This window comes from Hypomesus nipponensis, chromosome 6 (assembly GCF_054491055.1).
Source record: "Hypomesus nipponensis isolate SF chromosome 6, ASM5449105v1, whole genome shotgun sequence".
Lineage (NCBI taxonomy): Eukaryota > Metazoa > Chordata > Actinopteri > Osmeriformes > Osmeridae > Hypomesus > Hypomesus nipponensis.
This window is the reverse complement of record NC_140366.1, coordinates 10,705,721-10,725,140: the sequence shown is the minus strand read 5'-3', so window position 1 is coordinate 10,725,140 and position 19,420 is coordinate 10,705,721. Positions and strand designations below refer to the sequence as shown.

At 40.7% G+C, this 19,420-nt stretch overlaps 2 protein-coding genes across 3 annotated transcripts; one reads left to right on the top strand and one right to left on the bottom strand.

Moving 5' to 3' along the window:
- Window positions 1–7,343: 7,343 nt before the first annotated feature.
- LOC146287014 (uncharacterized) lies at window positions 7,344–17,318 on the bottom strand. The gene is made up of 10 exons (XM_084700245.1): window positions 17,231–17,318; window positions 16,306–16,501; window positions 15,807–16,009; window positions 14,506–14,727; window positions 12,253–12,508; window positions 11,750–11,952; window positions 11,035–11,238; window positions 9,543–9,635; window positions 8,342–8,537; window positions 7,344–8,041 (listed from the first exon to the last, which is right to left on the bottom strand). The coding sequence occupies exons 1-10, from the start codon at window positions 17,249–17,251 to the stop codon at window positions 7,722–7,724; spliced, it is 1,914 nt and encodes a 637-aa protein (XP_084556371.1). The 5' UTR covers window positions 17,252–17,318; the 3' UTR covers window positions 7,344–7,721.
- hddc2 (HD domain containing 2) lies at window positions 16,468–19,100 on the top strand. Of its 2 annotated transcripts, none has more exons than XM_084699402.1 (7): window positions 16,468–16,504; window positions 17,625–17,745; window positions 17,915–18,036; window positions 18,187–18,289; window positions 18,390–18,458; window positions 18,526–18,679; window positions 18,820–19,100. In XM_084699402.1, the coding sequence occupies exons 2-7, from the start codon at window positions 17,674–17,676 to the stop codon at window positions 18,942–18,944; spliced, it is 645 nt and encodes a 214-aa protein (XP_084555528.1). In that variant the 5' UTR covers window positions 16,468–16,504; window positions 17,625–17,673; the 3' UTR covers window positions 18,945–19,100. The 2 variants fall into 2 exon arrangements, with proteins under 2 accessions (XP_084555528.1, XP_084555529.1); XM_084699403.1 differs by having other exon boundaries at window positions 16,476–16,504; window positions 18,541–18,679.
- The last annotated feature ends 320 nt before the right edge of the window (window positions 19,101–19,420 follow it).

The window sequence follows — 19,420 nt, the reverse complement described above, 5'->3', positions numbered from 1 at the left end:
GAAATCCTAATTAAAGTGGGAATAACCAATATGTTTCCTTTCACCACTCAAATAGTTTGTTGTGTTGATACTTGCCTGCAATAGCCACCAAGGGGGTATTCCAGGTAGCGGGTTTAAACAAACACTGAGATTAACCCTGAACTCTGAGTTGAGTTACTCAAAAATGGGAAACTCTGAAAATTTGCTTCCAAAAAAGCTGATATTAATTTTTCACTCAATTCGGAGTACGTCAACTCAAGAGTTAAGCGCTGGCATGAGAACTATTAAAAGCCAACATCAATGGAGCTCCGATACTAGGATCCACCATGGCACCCCGTGACAAAAAAACTTTGTCCTACTTCACCAAACTGCTTTAGTGTTTTATTTAGTGTTTATGGTCGAGCACATATTCCGGAAAAAAAGGGGAGACAATTGGGAGACAATTGCTCAATGCAGTTGAAGGCAATAGCCAGTCCATACATTGAACATTTAACCCCACTGTCCGTTAATATTAGAAAAAGTGGTGGACTTAATAAAATAGCATGTTCAATGTTTTAGCGAACCGTGACTCTCAAACCTTGGCCCTCTGACCTAAATTAGGCCTACTCGTCGGGAAAAAACACGATACAGCACGCACAGCATTAAGGTCTACATGAAATTGTGTTGGTCATTAAGCAGGAGGATGCATGGTCACAGGTGATGTTAATAGTAGGAACAATAGCCTGTATGAATATTAATTGTTGACTTTGCTGAATTTCTTTTTTTTTGTGTTTAACTTACTGTAGCATTGCAGTCATGTTGATAAGTAAGGGTCAAGATTGTGGTGTGATTGTAGTTATTCTTGGGTATAAAAGGAACTGTGAAGCATTGTTCTGTGGATTCTTGATCTCCTGAGACCTTCTCCTCAGCTCTGTCTTGTCCTACTCCTTCTTCCTCACCTCTTGCTTTCTATCTCTGGTTTACAATAATCATGGTAGAGTAGGTAGGAGGTAACCTTCATTGATTCCATTCATTTGCAATATGAGTAAATTATTATATTATTTAACCTTAATTTGACCATTCTTGCTCTGATTTAACCCACAGAGTCAAATAACTGTATTCCATTGGTATTGGCATTATTTGGTTAATGTTAATACACTGTTCAGTTTCCCATCTCTCTTCAAACCATAGGGGGATTAGTTTCAGTTGTTTGGACAATATTGACCCCCTACAATCTTGAAATAGATTTGCTGGAACACCAATTACAGGACGGTGTGAATCATGTAAATTCTAGGAAGTTGGAACAATAGCCAATAGAAATACTCATTAGATTTGTGGGCAATGAAGAAGACCAAATACCAAATACAATTTCAATTATTTGTCTTTATTTCAGTGCCAAAAATCATTTGCTCAGTTCTGAGTGTAACATTAGCGATGAAGGCCCTGGGGCTTAGAATGTTGCTAAAATAAATTACAGATTGTGACGGGAAACGATGTTACATCCCCCAGGTTACTATTACTGTTTGTTCTGCTTGTTGCTGGTTTGTATTTTGTATGTCAACAAGCAGGAACCATTTGGGTCGGAGAGGACGCCTTGATTCCAGCCCGTGTCTCCGATCTGGTGCTCGTCAAGCCCCACCCTCTCATCAGCGCGCTTCCAGCTGAGGCTGGTTTGGGACAATATAAAAGCCGTATTTTCAGTTCGCGCTCTCTCTCATTTGGTGGGTCGGACATTTTTCAGTACTGTTTTGGTGTCTAACTGTTTTTCTTTTTACTCCCGTAGGACAAACCCTGTTAGACGCGTTAGGCGAGGTCTGGGCGGACCACCCTCTGTGTTTGGATAGGGCGCCTTGATCGTGTGCCAGCTTATGGCGGGTAGGCGGCAGGAGCGTCTTCTTTTCAGTTCTTTGATTTGGTTCCGTCCAGCATTGACCGGTAAATAAAAGCCTTTGATTTCACTGTACACCTCGCCTCTGTGTCCTTGCTCGCACCCACGACTCCATGCACTTTTCACTGTCCACTGGTTGTCGCTGAGCAGCGGGCTGTCGGTCCCCACCCTACGGGGTGGCGTACGTAACAACGGTAACGTTAACTTAGGTGTTCACCAGTTTATAACTAAGCGAATTAAATTTTGTTCGAAATCGCTCGGCTGAACCAGGAAAGGATATCCCATGTCTGCCAATGCTAGCTGGCTCAGAAAGTGGGAGGGGATAGGTAGAAACGCAGAGTTTGGCATGGAAAACCTGCTAGCGAGCAGGTTAGTTTCACGGAGTAAGTTACCATGAAAACTACCATGGAAACTTACCAAAAGGTTTCGTTACCTCTCTTCCTGGAACGGAAACCTTGGAGTAAGCCTCTTTTCAGGGTTAAACAACTCAGTTTTCAGTAAACCCTAACCTGGAATACCCCCCAGATTACGTCATACTTTGGGCTCATATTGGAACATTAGTTATTTTTCTGCTTTTGTTTTTCACATTGCTAGATTACTGCTTTTTAATTTTGATTTGTCCTTTTGAATTTACTGGGTTTTGGCAGTTATTTTACTCTTGAACTGTGCTTTACTTGACCGCTCTGTAAATCAATACTTTATGAATCCCTAGTTTCACGTCACTGTTCTGTGTGTCCGCACCTGGGTTAGGCTATACCCCAGACAGTGTTAACAGATATTCTGATAGTCAATACTATCGTAGTGCCATTGATCTCCTCTGCCAATGGACCTTTTGAAAATTACATTAATTCACGTACTTATTTAGGCTACTCATGATATTTCAAATGCAATTCATTAAGTAGGGGCAACCTTTTAATAAGTAAATTAAACATGAGGCATGAGTAATTTAACAGATTATGTTCAGGTTATCCAAGTTAACAATTGGATCGTAACATCCACAATTTTAGGCCAGGCCATGATTAAATAATTGAGCCCTTTTCCAATCAAATTTGCGGGCACAAGCAGGCAAGCGAGATGAACGGGCTATGACTGAGAGTGTGGATTTGCCCTGAGGCGCAGTCTCGATAAAGTAGTGGAATGGCCTATAATCTGTAAGGTGTAAAACAATCTAATGGGCTACAAGACGCTTTCACGGACGCTAAATCAAATGACTGACGTGTATGTTACTTCAACTTTAAGACTAGCTTTTAATTCCACTGAAAACTACATGCATATGTAGGGTCTATCTGTTTGTCCTTTGAAACTTGTGCTCAAGGTTCAGTTAAATGTTACACCCTATGGTGGATTCCACCATAGGCCTCAGAAAGGAAAATGCGTTGATCAAAGCATGCATTGCATAGACCTACCTTTAACGAACCGTTAGTGATGATAATAATATGCCAACAAATCTGGATCCGAAGCATGAAGCGTAGACCTATTATTAAGGATCGAATTCTATGTTAGATGGAACTTTTACTTTCTCTTTCATTTTGCGTTTCAAAGTGGACAGATTCCAAGAAATCTCTCATGCCATATAAACAACAGGGCAAAGGTCAAACGCAGAGCCTGGCTTGAATGTTACAGATAACAATCCTTAAGATGATTTAGACAACATAGGTTACTTTATTGCTTTACACAAAGTTGGCTGAATATTAAAAATATATATGAAGTATTTCAATTAAATTACCATGATAACCTTCTTTAGAAGTTGATTAATGAACAAGTGCTGGGCCAAGGGCCAGAGCCAAGACAACCAGTGTAAATTACTTTTAATGAGGCTGAGGGAGGTGGAATGTTTTTGTGAGGGAATAGGTAGAAACACAGAGTTTGGCATGGAAAACCTGCTAGCGAGCAGGTTAGTTTCACAGAGTAAGTTACCTTGGAAACTTACCAAAAGGTTTTGTTACCTCTCTTCCTGGAACGGAAACCTTGGAGTAAGCCTTTTTTCAGGGTTAAACAACTCAAAGTTTTCAGTAAACCCTAACCTGGAATACCCCCCAGATGACGGCATACTTTGGGCTCATATTGGAACATGAGGTTTTTTTTTGCTTTTGTTTTTCACATTGCTGGATTATTGCTTTTTAATTTTGATTTGTCCTTTTGAATTTACTGGGTTTTGGCAGTTGTTATTTTACTCTTGAACTGTGCTTTACTTGACTGCTCTGCAAATCACAGCACTTGTCCTCTCCAAGTTGGACTACTGCAACTCGCTGCTCGCCGGTCTCCCAGCATGCGCAACCCGCCCTCTTTAGAGGATTCAGAACGCGGCGGCCCGCCTGGTCTACAACCTACCCAGGCGCTCCCACGTTACCCCGCTCCTCATCTCCCTCCACTGGCTACCCATAATGGCTCGCATCAGATTCAAGACCCTGGTACTGACCTTCCGTGCAGTGAACGGGACTGCACCCGGCTACATCAAGTCTCTGCAGCCTTACACCCCCACCCGCCACCTACGGTCTTCTTCAGACAACCGCCTGGTGGTCCCACCGCTCAAGACCGCCTGGTCCCAACACAAGCTCTTCTCCTGCCTGGCCCCCCAGTGGTGGAATCAACTCCCCACCTCCATCAGAGACACAGACTGTTTCTCCACCTTCAAGAGAAGGCTCAAGACACACTCGTTTCGGGAGTACAACGGTACTTAGGAATGGTTTGCTCAACCCAATGCTAGTTTCCTCAAGGATCTGAATGACTTGCTTAGACTGTTGCTCTTGTTGGTTAGTGGTAGCTGATTTAAACTGTTGTATTCTATTTTAGTTAATCCTATTTGTATTGCTTTCCTGCAGGTACACTTGCACTTAGAGATTCATGCTGTTTAATTGTAACTTGCTTAACTACATGCTCTTATGGTTTCTTCCCTTTAGCACTTATTTTTGGGTTGTTCACAATATGTACTTCTTGTTTTTGGCTACCCGCAATGCTATGGGGCTATCTTGTTGTTATTATCAGTGACCTATGCACTTTGTAAAGCTCTTTCTTGGAAGTCGCTTTGGATCAAAGCGTCTGCTAAATGAATAAATGTAAATGTAAATCAATACTTTTTTATGAATCCCTAGTTTCACGTCACTGTTCTGTGTGTCCGCACCTGGGTTAGGCTATACCCCAGACAGTGTTAACAGATATACTGGTAGTCAATACTATCATAGTGCCATTGATCTCCTCTGCCAATGGACCATTTGAAAATTAAATTATTTGACGTATTTATTTAGGCTACTCATGATATTTCAAATGCTATTCATTAAGTAGGGGCAACCTTTTAATAAGTAAATTAAACATGAGGCATGAGTAATTTAACAGATTATGTTCAGGTTATCCAAGTTAACAATTGGATCGCAACATCCACAATTTTAGGACAGGCCATGATAAAATAAGTGAGCCCTTTTCCAATCTTGGTCACTTTTGCCGGCACAAGCAGGCAAGCGAGATGAACGGGCTATGACTGAGAGTGTAAATTTGCCCTGAGGCGCAGTCTCGATGAAGTAGCGGAATGGCCTATAATCTGTAAGGTGTAAAAAAAAATCAAATGGGCTACAAGACGCTTTCACAGACGCTAAATCAAATGACTGACGTGTAGCCTATGTTACTTCAACTTTAAGACTAGCTTTTAATTCCACTGAAAACTACATGCATATGTAGGGTCTATCTGTTTGTCCTTTCAAATTTGTGCTCAAGGTTCAGTTAAATGTTACACCATAGGCCTCAGAAAGGAAAATGCGTTGATCAAAGCATGCATTGCATAGACCTACCTTTAACAAACCGTTAGTGATGATAATAATATGCCAACAAATCCGGATCCGAAGCATGAAGCGTAGACCTATTATTAAGGATCGAATGCTATGTTAGATGGAACTTTTACTTTCTCTTTCATTTTGCGTTTCAACATGGACAGATTCCAAGAAATCTCTCATGCCGTACAAACAACAGGGCAAAGGTCAAACGCAGAGCCTGGCTTGAATGTTACAGATAACAATCCTTAAGATGGTTTAGAGAACATAGGTTACTTTATTGCTTTACACAAAGTTGGCTGAATATGAAAAAAATATATGAAGTATCTCAATTAAATGACCTTGATAACCTTCTTTAGAAGTTTAGTAATGAACTACTGCTGCTTAGATTATAGAACTGGCTTCAAACTTGAAGTAAAAATGTATACCAAACCCTAGTGATGAAGTTCAGAATCTCATGAACAGCTTTGTCATTGTATGAACACTTCAGGAGTCCTTCTTTAATGTGAATGACTTGACCGGTCACATGTCTGCTACTGTCTGGTACAGTATAGTCTGGGTTGAAGGTGTGATGCAGCACCACCAGGATTTGGTGGTGACTGGTTTACCAGCTGACTAAACGCGTGGGGGGGGGGGGGGGGGCATTTTTTGAAAGTGTGTCAAAGCAATATGAGAGTTTTAGAGAAACAATATTGAGCAGTTCATTAACACTTACCTGGAATGTAATTAATTTCTGCATCAGTGTCTGACCCTATCAAGAGATGATTGGACAGTAGGCAATGATGACATCACACTCTGCTGCTGAACTCACTTTAGTCAGGCCTTAAGAGGTGAGACGTCTGTTAATCTCTACATGAGGCTCCGGGGTATTCTTTGTCACAACAGTGAAGAATGTCTTAATCATTAACCCTAAAAAGACAGTTAAATATCTTTGTGAGAAGTTAAGCAAACCCGGGGAAAAACGCGGTAGCCTATTTATGTGATACAAAAGAAGCATTAACCTACCTTCTGAAATTATCTGTATCGATTTTCTTCTGTTAAATTGCATGTTAGATTTTCAATAACAATAATAATGACAAATTGTAGTTTATAATAATAAAGACAGATTGTTGTAGCATTAGGCTATGTTTAATATTCACGAAACAATAATATAGCCAATAACTATCAATCAAAATTGCAACTAAAAAAAAGAGGGGAATCTTTAATAAAAGCTTTTAACCTTGTAAGGGGCAACGTTTACACAAGGTTTACACAAGTTTTACACAAATGTTTGAATCTGTACTTCACATTTTGATTCCATGCCATTGGTTAAATAATAATGACTTAACCCATGTGTCACAAAGAGCAACAGCCACAGCTAACTGAAGCAAAATAAAACATATGTGTTAATCATTAGCCTACAGGCTACTTTTATAGATCTTTATTGAGACATATACCAATTCATTGATACAGAAGCTTATATCAGGAAAGGTGTTTTGTAACTTTAGATAACAATACTTATTTCCTTTCTTTAAAATAAAGCATTTCTTTTCCGGACCTGTCGAAGAGCCCAGCACAAGCCCACGCTCAAGGCAAGAGCCAGGCCTAGGGCCACGCCTATGGCCGTGGATGGGATGTTTTCTGTCACCAGGGCAATCATCAAAGCCGAGGACAGGACCAAAGCAAGGACCAGGGACACAAACAGGATCAGGGAACACGTTTTGTCATTGACTGCAGGTGCCTGAGAAAAAAAAGTCACAAGGATTTAAAAAAGGATCACATTTAGTGTCCAAAGTGTCCACCCCTCTAGACATCCCTTCATCTAGCTACACCTATAAAATAAATGAGTTTGGTAGCTGTATTTATACTGAAGAGTGAGATCACGTTTACTTGGTCACATCCACTGACTGCTTTGTTGATGATGGACAGTTTGACTTACTGCATCTTTGTTTCTCTGATAAGACAATGCAGTCTCCTAGTTGTACATCTTCATCAATCAAATGAAACAAATGTGTAAAGCAAACAATGACAAGGTCAGTCACACAGGCATGTTATCTGGTATGATCAAAGTAATGCTCATCTGTCATGAGTTAGTGAAATAGAAGCTGACTATAGCCTGTGTTGTTGTTAGAGGGTTAATCTGGGAGCACCACTTTCTCCTGGGGGACAGAATACAACAAGAGTAGCAGTACAATGTTCACATCATCACTTAAAACTCTGTTTATCAAACTAGTGTAAGAAGGATGTGAAACCTTAGAACTTGGGAGGCAGTTCAGAATCTCAGCCACAGCTTTGTTGTTTTGAGAACAAAACAAGAGTCCTCCTTTGGAGTCGTGGAACAGACAGTTTACAGTGAGGATGACATCACTTCTGGTCACATGTCTGCTGCAGTCAGGTACAGTGTAGTCTGGGTTGAAGGTGTTATGCAGCACCACCAGGATGACTCGTTTATCAGCTGGGAGAGAGTGATGCAGAGAGATTAAAGGAAATAATGATTGAACAAATTGTTATTTCTCAGGAATATTCCTTTTCACACCAACTTTAAACGGCAAACCTGTTCAGTCCAGGGTACAAGGCAGGTGTCTTATGTGGATCAGACCCATATCAGACACGGTCCAACTACAGCACTCAACATGTGACTAAGAGTCTTGAAAAGCATTAAAACAGTAATTACCTGTGTCGTGGCTTTAGTAACAGGTCACTGTGCCTCAGATATGTTTAATCCACTTCAGATATGTTATATCAGAACAATTACCTGGAATTATTTCCATAGCTGCCTTAAGATCAGTCCCTAGTCGAGAGACAACTGGACAGTAAGCCATGATGACATCACAGTCTGCTGGTGACATCACTTCAGTCAGGCCTCTTGAGGTGAGATTTCCGTTCATCTCCACATGACACCCCCTAGTATCCCCGGCAATGAGAGTGTAGAACTTGTTCATTTCTACACACTGGAAAGATACATGACAACAATTATGCCAAAGCTCATTCCTAATTACAGTGTGAATAACCTATATGTTTTCTTCAACCACTCAAATAGTTCGTGTGTCCACATTTGCCAGCAATAGCCACCAGATGACGCCATACTTTGAGACTCATACTGGAACATGACTCACAGTATTTTATGCTTTTGTTTTTTACATTGCTGGATTAGGGCCTACTGCTTTTTAATTAGGATTTTTACGTTTGAATTTACTGGCTTTTGGAAGTTGTTATTTTACTTGACTGCTCTGTAAATCAATACTTTCTTATGAATCCCCAGTTTGACGTCACTGTTCTGTTTGTCCGCACCTGGGTTATATACCCCAGACAGTGTTTACAGGCCTATACTGGTCAATACTATCATTGTGCAATTGACTCTTCTACCAGTTGACCATTTAAAAATAACATTATTTTCTGTATTTATTTACTCGTAATATTTCAAATGCAATTCATTAAGTAAGGCCACCATTACATACATAAACATTACTTAATAAGTAAATTAAACATGAGGCATGAATTGAACAGATTGTGTTCAGGTTATCCAAGTTAACAATTGGATCGCAACATCCACAATTTTAGGACAGGCCATGATAAAATAAGTGAGCCCTTTTCCAATCTTGGTCACTTTTGCCGGCACAAGCAGGCAAGCGAGATGAACGGGCTATGACTGAGAGTGTAAATTTGCCCTGAGGCGCAGTCTCGATGAAGTAGCGGAATGGCCTATAATCTGTAAGGTGTAAAAAAAAATCAAATGGGCTACAAGACGCTTTCACAGACGCTAAATCAAATGACTGACGTGTAGCCTATGTTACTTCAACTTTAAGACTAGCTTTTAATTCCACTGAAAACTACATGCATATGTAGGGTCTATCTGTTTGTCCTTTCAAATTTGTGCTCAAGGTTCAGTTAAATGTTACACCATAGGCCTCAGAAAGGAAAATGCGTTGATCAAAGCATGCATTGCATAGACCTACCTTTAACAAACCGTTAGTGATGATAATAATATGCCAACAAATCCGGATCCGAAGCATGAAGCGTAGACCTATTATTAAGGATCGAATGCTATGTTAGATGGAACTTTTACTTTCTCTTTCATTTTGCGTTTCAACATGGACAGATTCCAAGAAATCTCTCATGCCGTACAAACAACAGGGCAAAGGTCAAACGCAGAGCCTGGCTTGAATGTTACAGATAACAATCCTTAAGATGGTTTAGAGAACATAGGTTACTTTATTGCTTTACACAAAGTTGGCTGAATATGAAAAAAATATATGAAGTATCTCAATTAAATGACCTTGATAACCTTCTTTAGAAGTTTAGTAATGAACTACTGCTGCTTAGATTATAGAACTGGCTTCAAACTTGAAGTAAAAATGTATACCAAACCCTAGTGATGAAGTTCAGAATCTCATGAACAGCTTTGTCATTGTATGAACACTTCAGGAGTCCTTCTTTAATGTGAATGACTTGACCGGTCACATGTCTGCTACTGTCTGGTACAGTATAGTCTGGGTTGAAGGTGTGATGCAGCACCACCAGGATTTGGTGGTGACTGGTTTACCAGCTGACTAAACGCGTGGGGGGGGGGGGGGCATTTTTTGAAAGTGTGTCAAAGCAATATGAGAGTTTTAGAGAAACAATATTGAGCAGTTCATTAACACTTACCTGGAATGTAATTAATTTCTGCATCAGTGTCTGACCCTATCAAGAGATGATTGGACAGTAGGCAATGATGACATCACACTCTGCTGCTGAACTCACTTTAGTCAGGCCTTAAGAGGTGAGACGTCTGTTAATCTCTACATGAGGCTCCGGGGTATTCTTTGTCACAACAGTGAAGAATGTCTTAATCATTAACCCTAAAAAGACAGTTAAATATCTTTGTGAGAAGTTAAGCAAACCCGGGGAAAAACGCGGTAGCCTATTTATGTGATACAAAAGAAGCATTAACCTACCTTCTGAAATTATCTGTATCGATTTTCTTCTGTTAAATTGCATGTTAGATTTTCAATAACAATAATAATGACAAATTGTAGTTTATAATAATAAAGACAGATTGTTGTAGCATTAGGCTATGTTTAATATTCACGAAACAATAATATAGCCAATAACTATCAATCAAAATTGCAACTAAAAAAAAGAGGGGAATCTTTAATAAAAGCTTTTAACCTTGTAAGGGGCAACGTTTACACAAGGTTTACACAAGTTTTACACAAATGTTTGAATCTGTACTTCACATTTTGATTCCATGCCATTGGTTAAATAATAATGACTTAACCCATGTGTCACAAAGAGCAACAGCCACAGCTAACTGAAGCAAAATAAAACATATGTGTTAATCATTAGCCTACAGGCTACTTTTATAGATCTTTATTGAGACATATACCAATTCATTGATACAGAAGCTTATATCAGGAAAGGTGTTTTGTAACTTTAGATAACAATACTTATTTCCTTTCTTTAAAATAAAGCATTTCTTTTCCGGACCTGTCGAAGAGCCCAGCACAAGCCCACGCTCAAGGCAAGAGCCAGGCCTAGGGCCACGCCTATGGCCGTGGATGGGATGTTTTCTGTCACCAGGGCAATCATCAAAGCCGAGGACAGGACCAAAGCAAGGACCAGGGACACAAACAGGATCAGGGAACACGTTTTGTCATTGACTGCAGGTGCCTGAGAAAAAAAAGTCACAAGGATTTAAAAAAGGATCACATTTAGTGTCCAAAGTGTCCACCCCTCTAGACATCCCTTCATCTAGCTACACCTATAAAATAAATGAGTTTGGTAGCTGTATTTATACTGAAGAGTGAGATCACGTTTACTTGGTCACATCCACTGACTGCTTTGTTGATGATGGACAGTTTGACTTACTGCATCTTTGTTTCTCTGATAAGACAATGCAGTCTCCTAGTTGTACATCTTCATCAATCAAATGAAACAAATGTGTAAAGCAAACAATGACAAGGTCAGTCACACAGGCATGTTATCTGGTATGATCAAAGTAATGCTCATCTGTCATGAGTTAGTGAAATAGAAGCTGACTATAGCCTGTGTTGTTGTTAGAGGGTTAATCTGGGAGCACCACTTTCTCCTGGGGGACAGAATACAACAAGAGTAGCAGTACAATGTTCACATCATCACTTAAAACTCTGTTTATCAAACTAGTGTAAGAAGGATGTGAAACCTTAGAACTTGGGAGGCAGTTCAGAATCTCAGCCACAGCTTTGTTGTTTTGAGAACAAAACAAGAGTCCTCCTTTGGAGTCGTGGAACAGACAGTTTACAGTGAGGATGACATCACTTCTGGTCACATGTCTGCTGCAGTCAGGTACAGTGTAGTCTGGGTTGAAGGTGTTATGCAGCACCACCAGGATGACTCGTTTATCAGCTGGGAGAGAGTGATGCAGAGAGATTAAAGGAAATAATGATTGAACAAATTGTTATTTCTCAGGAATATTCCTTTTCACACCAACTTTAAACGGCAAACCTGTTCAGTCCAGGGTACAAGGCAGGTGTCTTATGTGGATCAGACCCATATCAGACACGGTCCAACTACAGCACTCAACATGTGACTAAGAGTCTTGAAAAGCATTAAAACAGTAATTACCTGTGTCGTGGCTTTAGTAACAGGTCACTGTGCCTCAGATATGTTTAATCCACTTCAGATATGTTATATCAGAACAATTACCTGGAATTATTTCCATAGCTGCCTTAAGATCAGTCCCTAGTCGAGAGACAACTGGACAGTAAGCCATGATGACATCACAGTCTGCTGGTGACATCACTTCAGTCAGGCCTCTTGAGGTGAGATTTCCGTTCATCTCCACATGACACCCCCTAGTATCCCCGGCAATGAGAGTGTAGAACTTGTTCATTTCTACACACTGGAAAGATACATGACAACAATTATGCCAAAGCTCATTCCTAATTACAGTGTGAATAACCTATATGTTTTCTTCAACCACTCAAATAGTTCGTGTGTCCACATTTGCCAGCAATAGCCACCAGATGACGCCATACTTTGAGACTCATACTGGAACATGACTCACAGTATTTTATGCTTTTGTTTTTTACATTGCTGGATTAGGGCCTACTGCTTTTTAATTAGGATTTTTACGTTTGAATTTACTGGCTTTTGGAAGTTGTTATTTTACTTGACTGCTCTGTAAATCAATACTTTCTTATGAATCCCCAGTTTGACGTCACTGTTCTGTTTGTCCGCACCTGGGTTATATACCCCAGACAGTGTTTACAGGCCTATACTGGTCAATACTATCATTGTGCAATTGACTCTTCTACCAGTTGACCATTTAAAAATAACATTATTTTCTGTATTTATTTACTCGTAATATTTCAAATGCAATTCATTAAGTAAGGCCACCATTACATACATAAACATTACTTAATAAGTAAATTAAACATGAGGCATGAATTGAACAGATTGTGTTCAGGTTATCCAAGTTAACAATTGGATCCTAATATCCACAATCTTAGGACAGGTTATGATTAAATAATTTATTTCCAATCTTCTCGATCCCCTTTGCCGGTGATGGCACAAGCAGGCAAGCGAGCGGTTCAGGTGAACGGGCTATGACTGAGAGTGTAGATTTGCCCCGAGGCGCAGTCTCGAAAAAGTATTGGCCTACAATTGTAGCCGATTTGTGAATGCGTCTGTGAATGCGTCCGTGAATACCGCTAAATCGAATGACTGACGTACATGTTCCTTCAACTTGAACAATATAGTTTTAAATTCCACCGAAAATTACATGCATATGGCCTATCTATTTAACTTTTCAAACCTGTCCTCCAGGTTCAATTAAATGTTACACCCTGAAAGAATCCACCATGTCCATAAAAAAGGACAATGCGTTGATCAAAGCATGCATGAATTGACCTACCTTTAAAGAGGTGTTGGTGATGGTAATAATATGCCAAGAAATCCGGATTCGATGCATGAAGCGTAGACCGATTATTAAAGATCAAATTCTATGTTAGATGTAACTTTTACTTTCACTTTCATGTTGAGTTTTCGACGTGGACATTCCAAGAAATCTCATTCCTACGTACAAACAACTGGGAAAAGGTCAAACGCAGAGCCTGGCTTGAATGTTATAGATAACAATCCTTAAGATGGTTTAGACAACATAGGCTACTTTATTGCTGTACATGAAGTTGGCTAAATATGAAAAAATATATGAAGTATTTCAATTAAATTACCATGATAACCTTCTTTAGAAGTTGAGTAATGAACTAGTGCTGGGCCAAGGGCCAGAGCCAAGACAACCAGTGTCAATGACTTTGGACTAGGGAGGTGGAATGTTTTTCTTCTGAACAGGATGGACCTGAGGATTAAGCTATTAAGAGAGGACATTTTATATTGTCTATTGAACCATCTCTATTTAGATCCCATTCATTCTATTACACTTCAGCACTATTACGTATGGTATGGTGTGAGAATGACATCACACCTTTGAACAGATATTGAGCTTCTTGAGCTTGAGAGTCGCAGCAACAGCTTTTTTATTTAAAAGATACTTCAGGACTCCTCCTCTGCTGCCGTGGAACAGAAAGTCCACTGTGAGAATTACATCACTTCTGGTCACATGTCTGCTGTTATCTGGTACAGATAATTGACGGGTAATGCCCCCCCCTTGGAGACGACCCTGATGATATAGGCTAGAGAAAATGTTGCAAATCTCTAGTTCATATCCTGATTCCATGCCATTGGTTAAATAATTATGACTTAACCCATGTGTCACAACGGGCAACAGCCACAGCTAACTGAAGCAAAATAAAACTTATGTGCTAATCATTAGCCTACCGGCTACATTTATAGATGGTTATTGAGACAGATACCAACTCATTGATACAGAAGCTTATATCAGGAAGTCTAAGGTGTTTTGTTTCTTTAGCTTACAATACGTATTTCCTTTCTTTAAAATAATGCATTTCTTTTCCGGGCCTGTTGAAGAGCCAAGCCCAAGCCCAGGCTCGATGCCAGGGCCAGGGCTAGGGCTGCAGACAGAGCTGGGGTACGAGCTGGGTCTTTGGTTGGGGTGTTCACCACGATCAGGGCAATGATCAGAGCCAAGGAGAGGACCAGAGCCAGGACCAGGAACACAAACAGGATCAGGGAACACGTTTTGTCGGTGACTGCAGGTGCCTGAGAAAAAAAAGTCACAAGGATTAAAAAAAGGATCACATTTAGTGTCCAAAGTGTCCACCCCTCTAGACATCCCTTCATCTAGCTACACCTATAAAATAAATGAGTTTGGTAGCTGTATTTATACTGAAGAGTGAGATCACGTTTACTTGGTCACATCTGCTCACTGCTTTGTTGATGATGTAGTTTGACCTACTGCATCTTTGTCTTTCTGATAAGACAAAGCAATCTCCTAGTTGTACATCTTCATCCATCAAATGAAACAAATGTGTAAAGCAAACAATGACAAGTTCAGCCACACAGGCATGTTATCTGGTATGATCAAAGTAATGTTCTTTTGTCATGAGTTAGTGAGACAGAAGCTGACTTGTAATGGCATTTTTTGACATAGTTACAATATCTATGTTTCGTTAAGCGGTAAAAAGTAAGTTCCTTTGTTATAGACAGTCGAATGTAAGAAACTGAGGCTCTGTGGTGTGGTTTACTCTGTAGAAGGGACACTCAGATTGTCTTAAGGTATTTATGGTGTTGTTTTATGATATATAACTAAGAGCCAGAGGGTCTTAGTTGGGTCTGGGGGTTGGGGAGATGGTTATCAGTTGAGCGAGCTGACCTAACCTTTTGACTAAGGAAATGGCCAAGTCAGACATCCTCTTTGTGTATCATTAACCGTCTCCAGAACTGTGGGACACTTGGTATGGAGTCAAACTGTCACTGAGTAGTGCTGGCCAATCACAGAGACCGCTATATTGATAAGGCAGGGATATAGGGTTGTTCTCCACCACTCTCTTGAACGACCTGTAGGTTACATATGCATATCTTTCGCTATGACGGGTACTCTGTTAAACTATGTTTGTAAAAACTAAATAAATTGTATTGAAACCGCCTTCTTGACTATTCAGATCTACACAGTGCCACTTGAATTCTGCCTTTACAGACCAGCCTGTGTTGTTGTTAGAGGGTTAATCTGGGAGCACCACTTTCTCCTGGGGGACAGAATACAACAAGAGTAGCAGCACAATGTTCTCATCATCACATAAAACACTGTTTATCAAACTAGTGTAAGAAGGATGTGAAACCTTAGAACTTGGGAGGCAGTCCAGAATCTCAGCCACAGCTTTGTCGTTTTGAGAACACTTCAAGAGTCCTTCTTTTGAGTCATGGAACAGACAGTTTACAGTGAGGATTACTTCCTCTCTGGTCACATGTCTGCTGCAGTCAGGTACAGTGTAGTCTGGGTTGTAGGTGTTATGCAGCACCACCAGGATGACTCGTTTATCAGCTGGGAGAGAGTGATGCAGAGAGATGAAAAGAAATAATGATTGAACAAACTGTTATTTCTCAGGAATATCCTTTTCATACCAACTATAAATGGCCAACCTGTTCAGTCCAGGGTACAAGGCAGGTGTCTTATGTGGATCAGACCCATGTCAGACACTGTCCAACAGTACTCAACATGTGACTAAAAGTCTTGAAAAGCAATAACACAGCAATTACCTGTGTTGTTGCTTTAGTAACATGTCAATGGGCCTCAGATACATTGAATCCACTTCAGATATGTTATATCAGAACAATTACCTGGAATTATTTCCATAGCTGCCTTAAGATCAGTCCCTAGTCGAGAGACAACTGGACAGTAAGCCATGATGACATCACAGTCTGCTGGTGACATCACTTCAGTCAGGCCTCTTGAGGTGAGATTTCCGTTCATCTCCACATGACACCCCCTCGTATGCCCAACCACAAGAGTGTAGAACTTGCTCATTTCTACACACTGGTAAGATACATGACAGATATTATGCCAACTATAACAAATTATGTTCGAAATCCTAATGAAAGTGTGAATAACCAATATGTTTTCTTCAACCACTCAAATAGTTTGTCGTGTCCACACTGGCCTGGAATAGCCACCAGATGACGCCATACTTAGCTTTTCTGCTATTTTTTGCTTTTGTTTTCACGGACGTTAAATCGAATGACTGACGTGTATGTAACTTCAACTTTAAGACTAGCTTTTAATTCCACCGAAAACGACATGCATAAAGGTCTATCTGTTTGGAATTTCATACTTGTGCTCTAGGTTAAGTTAAATGTTACACCCTGAATTCACCATAGGCCTTAGAAAGGACAATGCGTTGATCAAAGCATGCATGCATTGGCCTACCTTAAACGAATCCTTAGTGAAAAAAATATGCCAAGAAATCCGGATCCGAAGTATGAAGCGTAGACCTATTATAGCGTAGACCTATAGCATTCTATAAGGATTGACTAAGGAGATGGCTCTCAAAAAAGATTGAATGCTATGATAGATGTAACTTTAACTTTCTCTTTCATTTTGCGTTTCGATTTGGAAAGTTCTAAACAAACAACCGGGCAAATGTCAAACGCAGAACCTGGCTTGAATGTTATAAATGGTCTAATATATATATACCTTTGTTTTGAGACTTGTTAAAAAAAACTATATATATGCATTTTTTTAACAAGTCTCAAAACGACAAATTACCATTAAACAAGGATTTTCCATGTCTCATCCACGATACAGCTATAGATTGCGGATTCAGCGCTGTTCGTTAATATGCCTACCGTAGGCCTACTTACTCGTGTGTATAGTGATGCACGTAATACATTTATAAATATATCAACTATAAAATAAGTAATTGCAGGCACTGTCAAACTATGTTATTTTAAGACTTAAAACATATCGATGTGTGGCGGATTCTGCTGATTGGTTTGTTTGTCCGGAAGGTTAAATGCCAGGATAAGACAATTATTAAAACAAATTGTTATCATCATGTTACATCCATTACATTAGATCACATGTAGTATACATTACAATGAGTCAGTGCAATACTGCAACATATTCGATTACAGTTATTTTATGAACTCTTATTTTGAAGGTTGATAATTTTATTTTTGACAATCGTAAACCCGGAAGCACTTGTGTAGATGGCTACCTGCTTGAGCGCCGCAAGCATGAACAATATGCTGCAGTTCATGAAACTTATCGGACAGCTAAAGGTAGAAGGCTACATCATTCCTACTGTAACATGCATCATACTATGGGACATGTTCTCCCATAAACGTTGACAGTTTTCCATGATAGATCGTTGTTGGCAGCAATCTTGGCAGTGATGTTGAGTGCAGTTCTTATTTCAATGGTAATTGAAATACCCCATACTTATTGCAGCGGGTTCCACGGACCGGCTGGGTGTACCGAAATGTAAGGGAACCGGAGAGCGTGTCGGACCACATGTACCGGATGTCCATGATGGCCCTGACCATCACGGACACGAGCGTGAATAAGGAGAGGTAGGCGGGCGTACTGTAGGCTTTTGTGTTAATGTTTAGGCTGACAAACTCACACTAATCTCCTGAATGATAGCATTCAAAGTTAAAGAAAGGACAACTTTAGTGTAGGTGTAGAACTTACAGTGCATGCTATGCTCTCTATCCATGCAGGTGTATGAAGTTGGCCCTGGTCCATGACATGGCAGAGTGCATTGTTGGAGATATCACCCCGGCTGATAACATCAGTAAAGCTGAGAAACACAGACGAGAAGAGGCCAGTAGAACATCCTGAACTGCACTCTGTGATCCTTGACCTGCACAACCCTTACCCACCTAACGTGGACCCCACCTCATCCTAACTCCTGTGTTCCCAGGAGGCCATGCACCAGCTGACTGGGCTGCTGCCGGAGGGATTAAAGAAGGAGATCTACGATCTCTGGGAGGTCAGTAGCCTTCTCTCTGGTCTCTCTCTGGTCTCTTTCTCGCCCAGATGTGTGTTCATTGAACAAGGCTGTGTGTGTACAGGAGTACGAGAGCCAGTGCACGAGTGAGGCTAAGCTGGTGAAAGAGTTTGACCTGCTAGAGATGATCCTACAGGCCCATGAATATGAGGTTCTGGAGAAAACACCTGGAAGGCTGCAGGAGTTCTTTGACTCTACACAAGGTAGGCTACACACACACATGCAGCAGGAGGGGTATCCTGGCCACACACTGGCTGTCTTCTGCCCCCCCCCCCCCCCACACACACACACACACATTCAGAGAAAGCTACACCTCCTGTTCCTGACAGTGTGCCTCCCCCAGGTCGGTTCCACCATCCTGATGTACTCCAGCTGCTCCACAGTCTGAACCAGGAGAGGGCAGGTCATCTGGCCACCGCCGCCCAGGGTGAAGAGCATTCTGGACCTCCCCCACCCTCCTCCTCTTGATCTCAGCATTCTACTATACGCTACACAGCTTCCATGTCACATATGCGTGCCGCTGCTGCATGTCTGGCTAGTCATGTCTTCTCAAAACTTTGTATTATTGAAGGCAGCATAAACAAGGCCCTGATTGGCCAGATGGGGAGAGTGAGTCACTGTAAACCACCATCTACTTCCTGGTCAATTCAAAATGACAATTTCAGACATGCTCTCCCCAACACGGGTGTAGTTTGTTGAAGTCATGAAAGTGACACATAACCCTCCAGAGACACATTCTGACATTGAAGTTTGACAGTGCAAACCTATCCTGACCGCTTACAAACATACACACTTCTACCTCCAACATAGTTATTTTTGTACACTAGTTGTTGGACCTTTATTTAGTTAGTAACTTGTTACTGCGCGTTTGTTGTGCCAACCCGATGCTTGTCTACCCTGCTGTCTCAGTAGGTGACAACTTCATTCAGTTTGGGTAACAATTA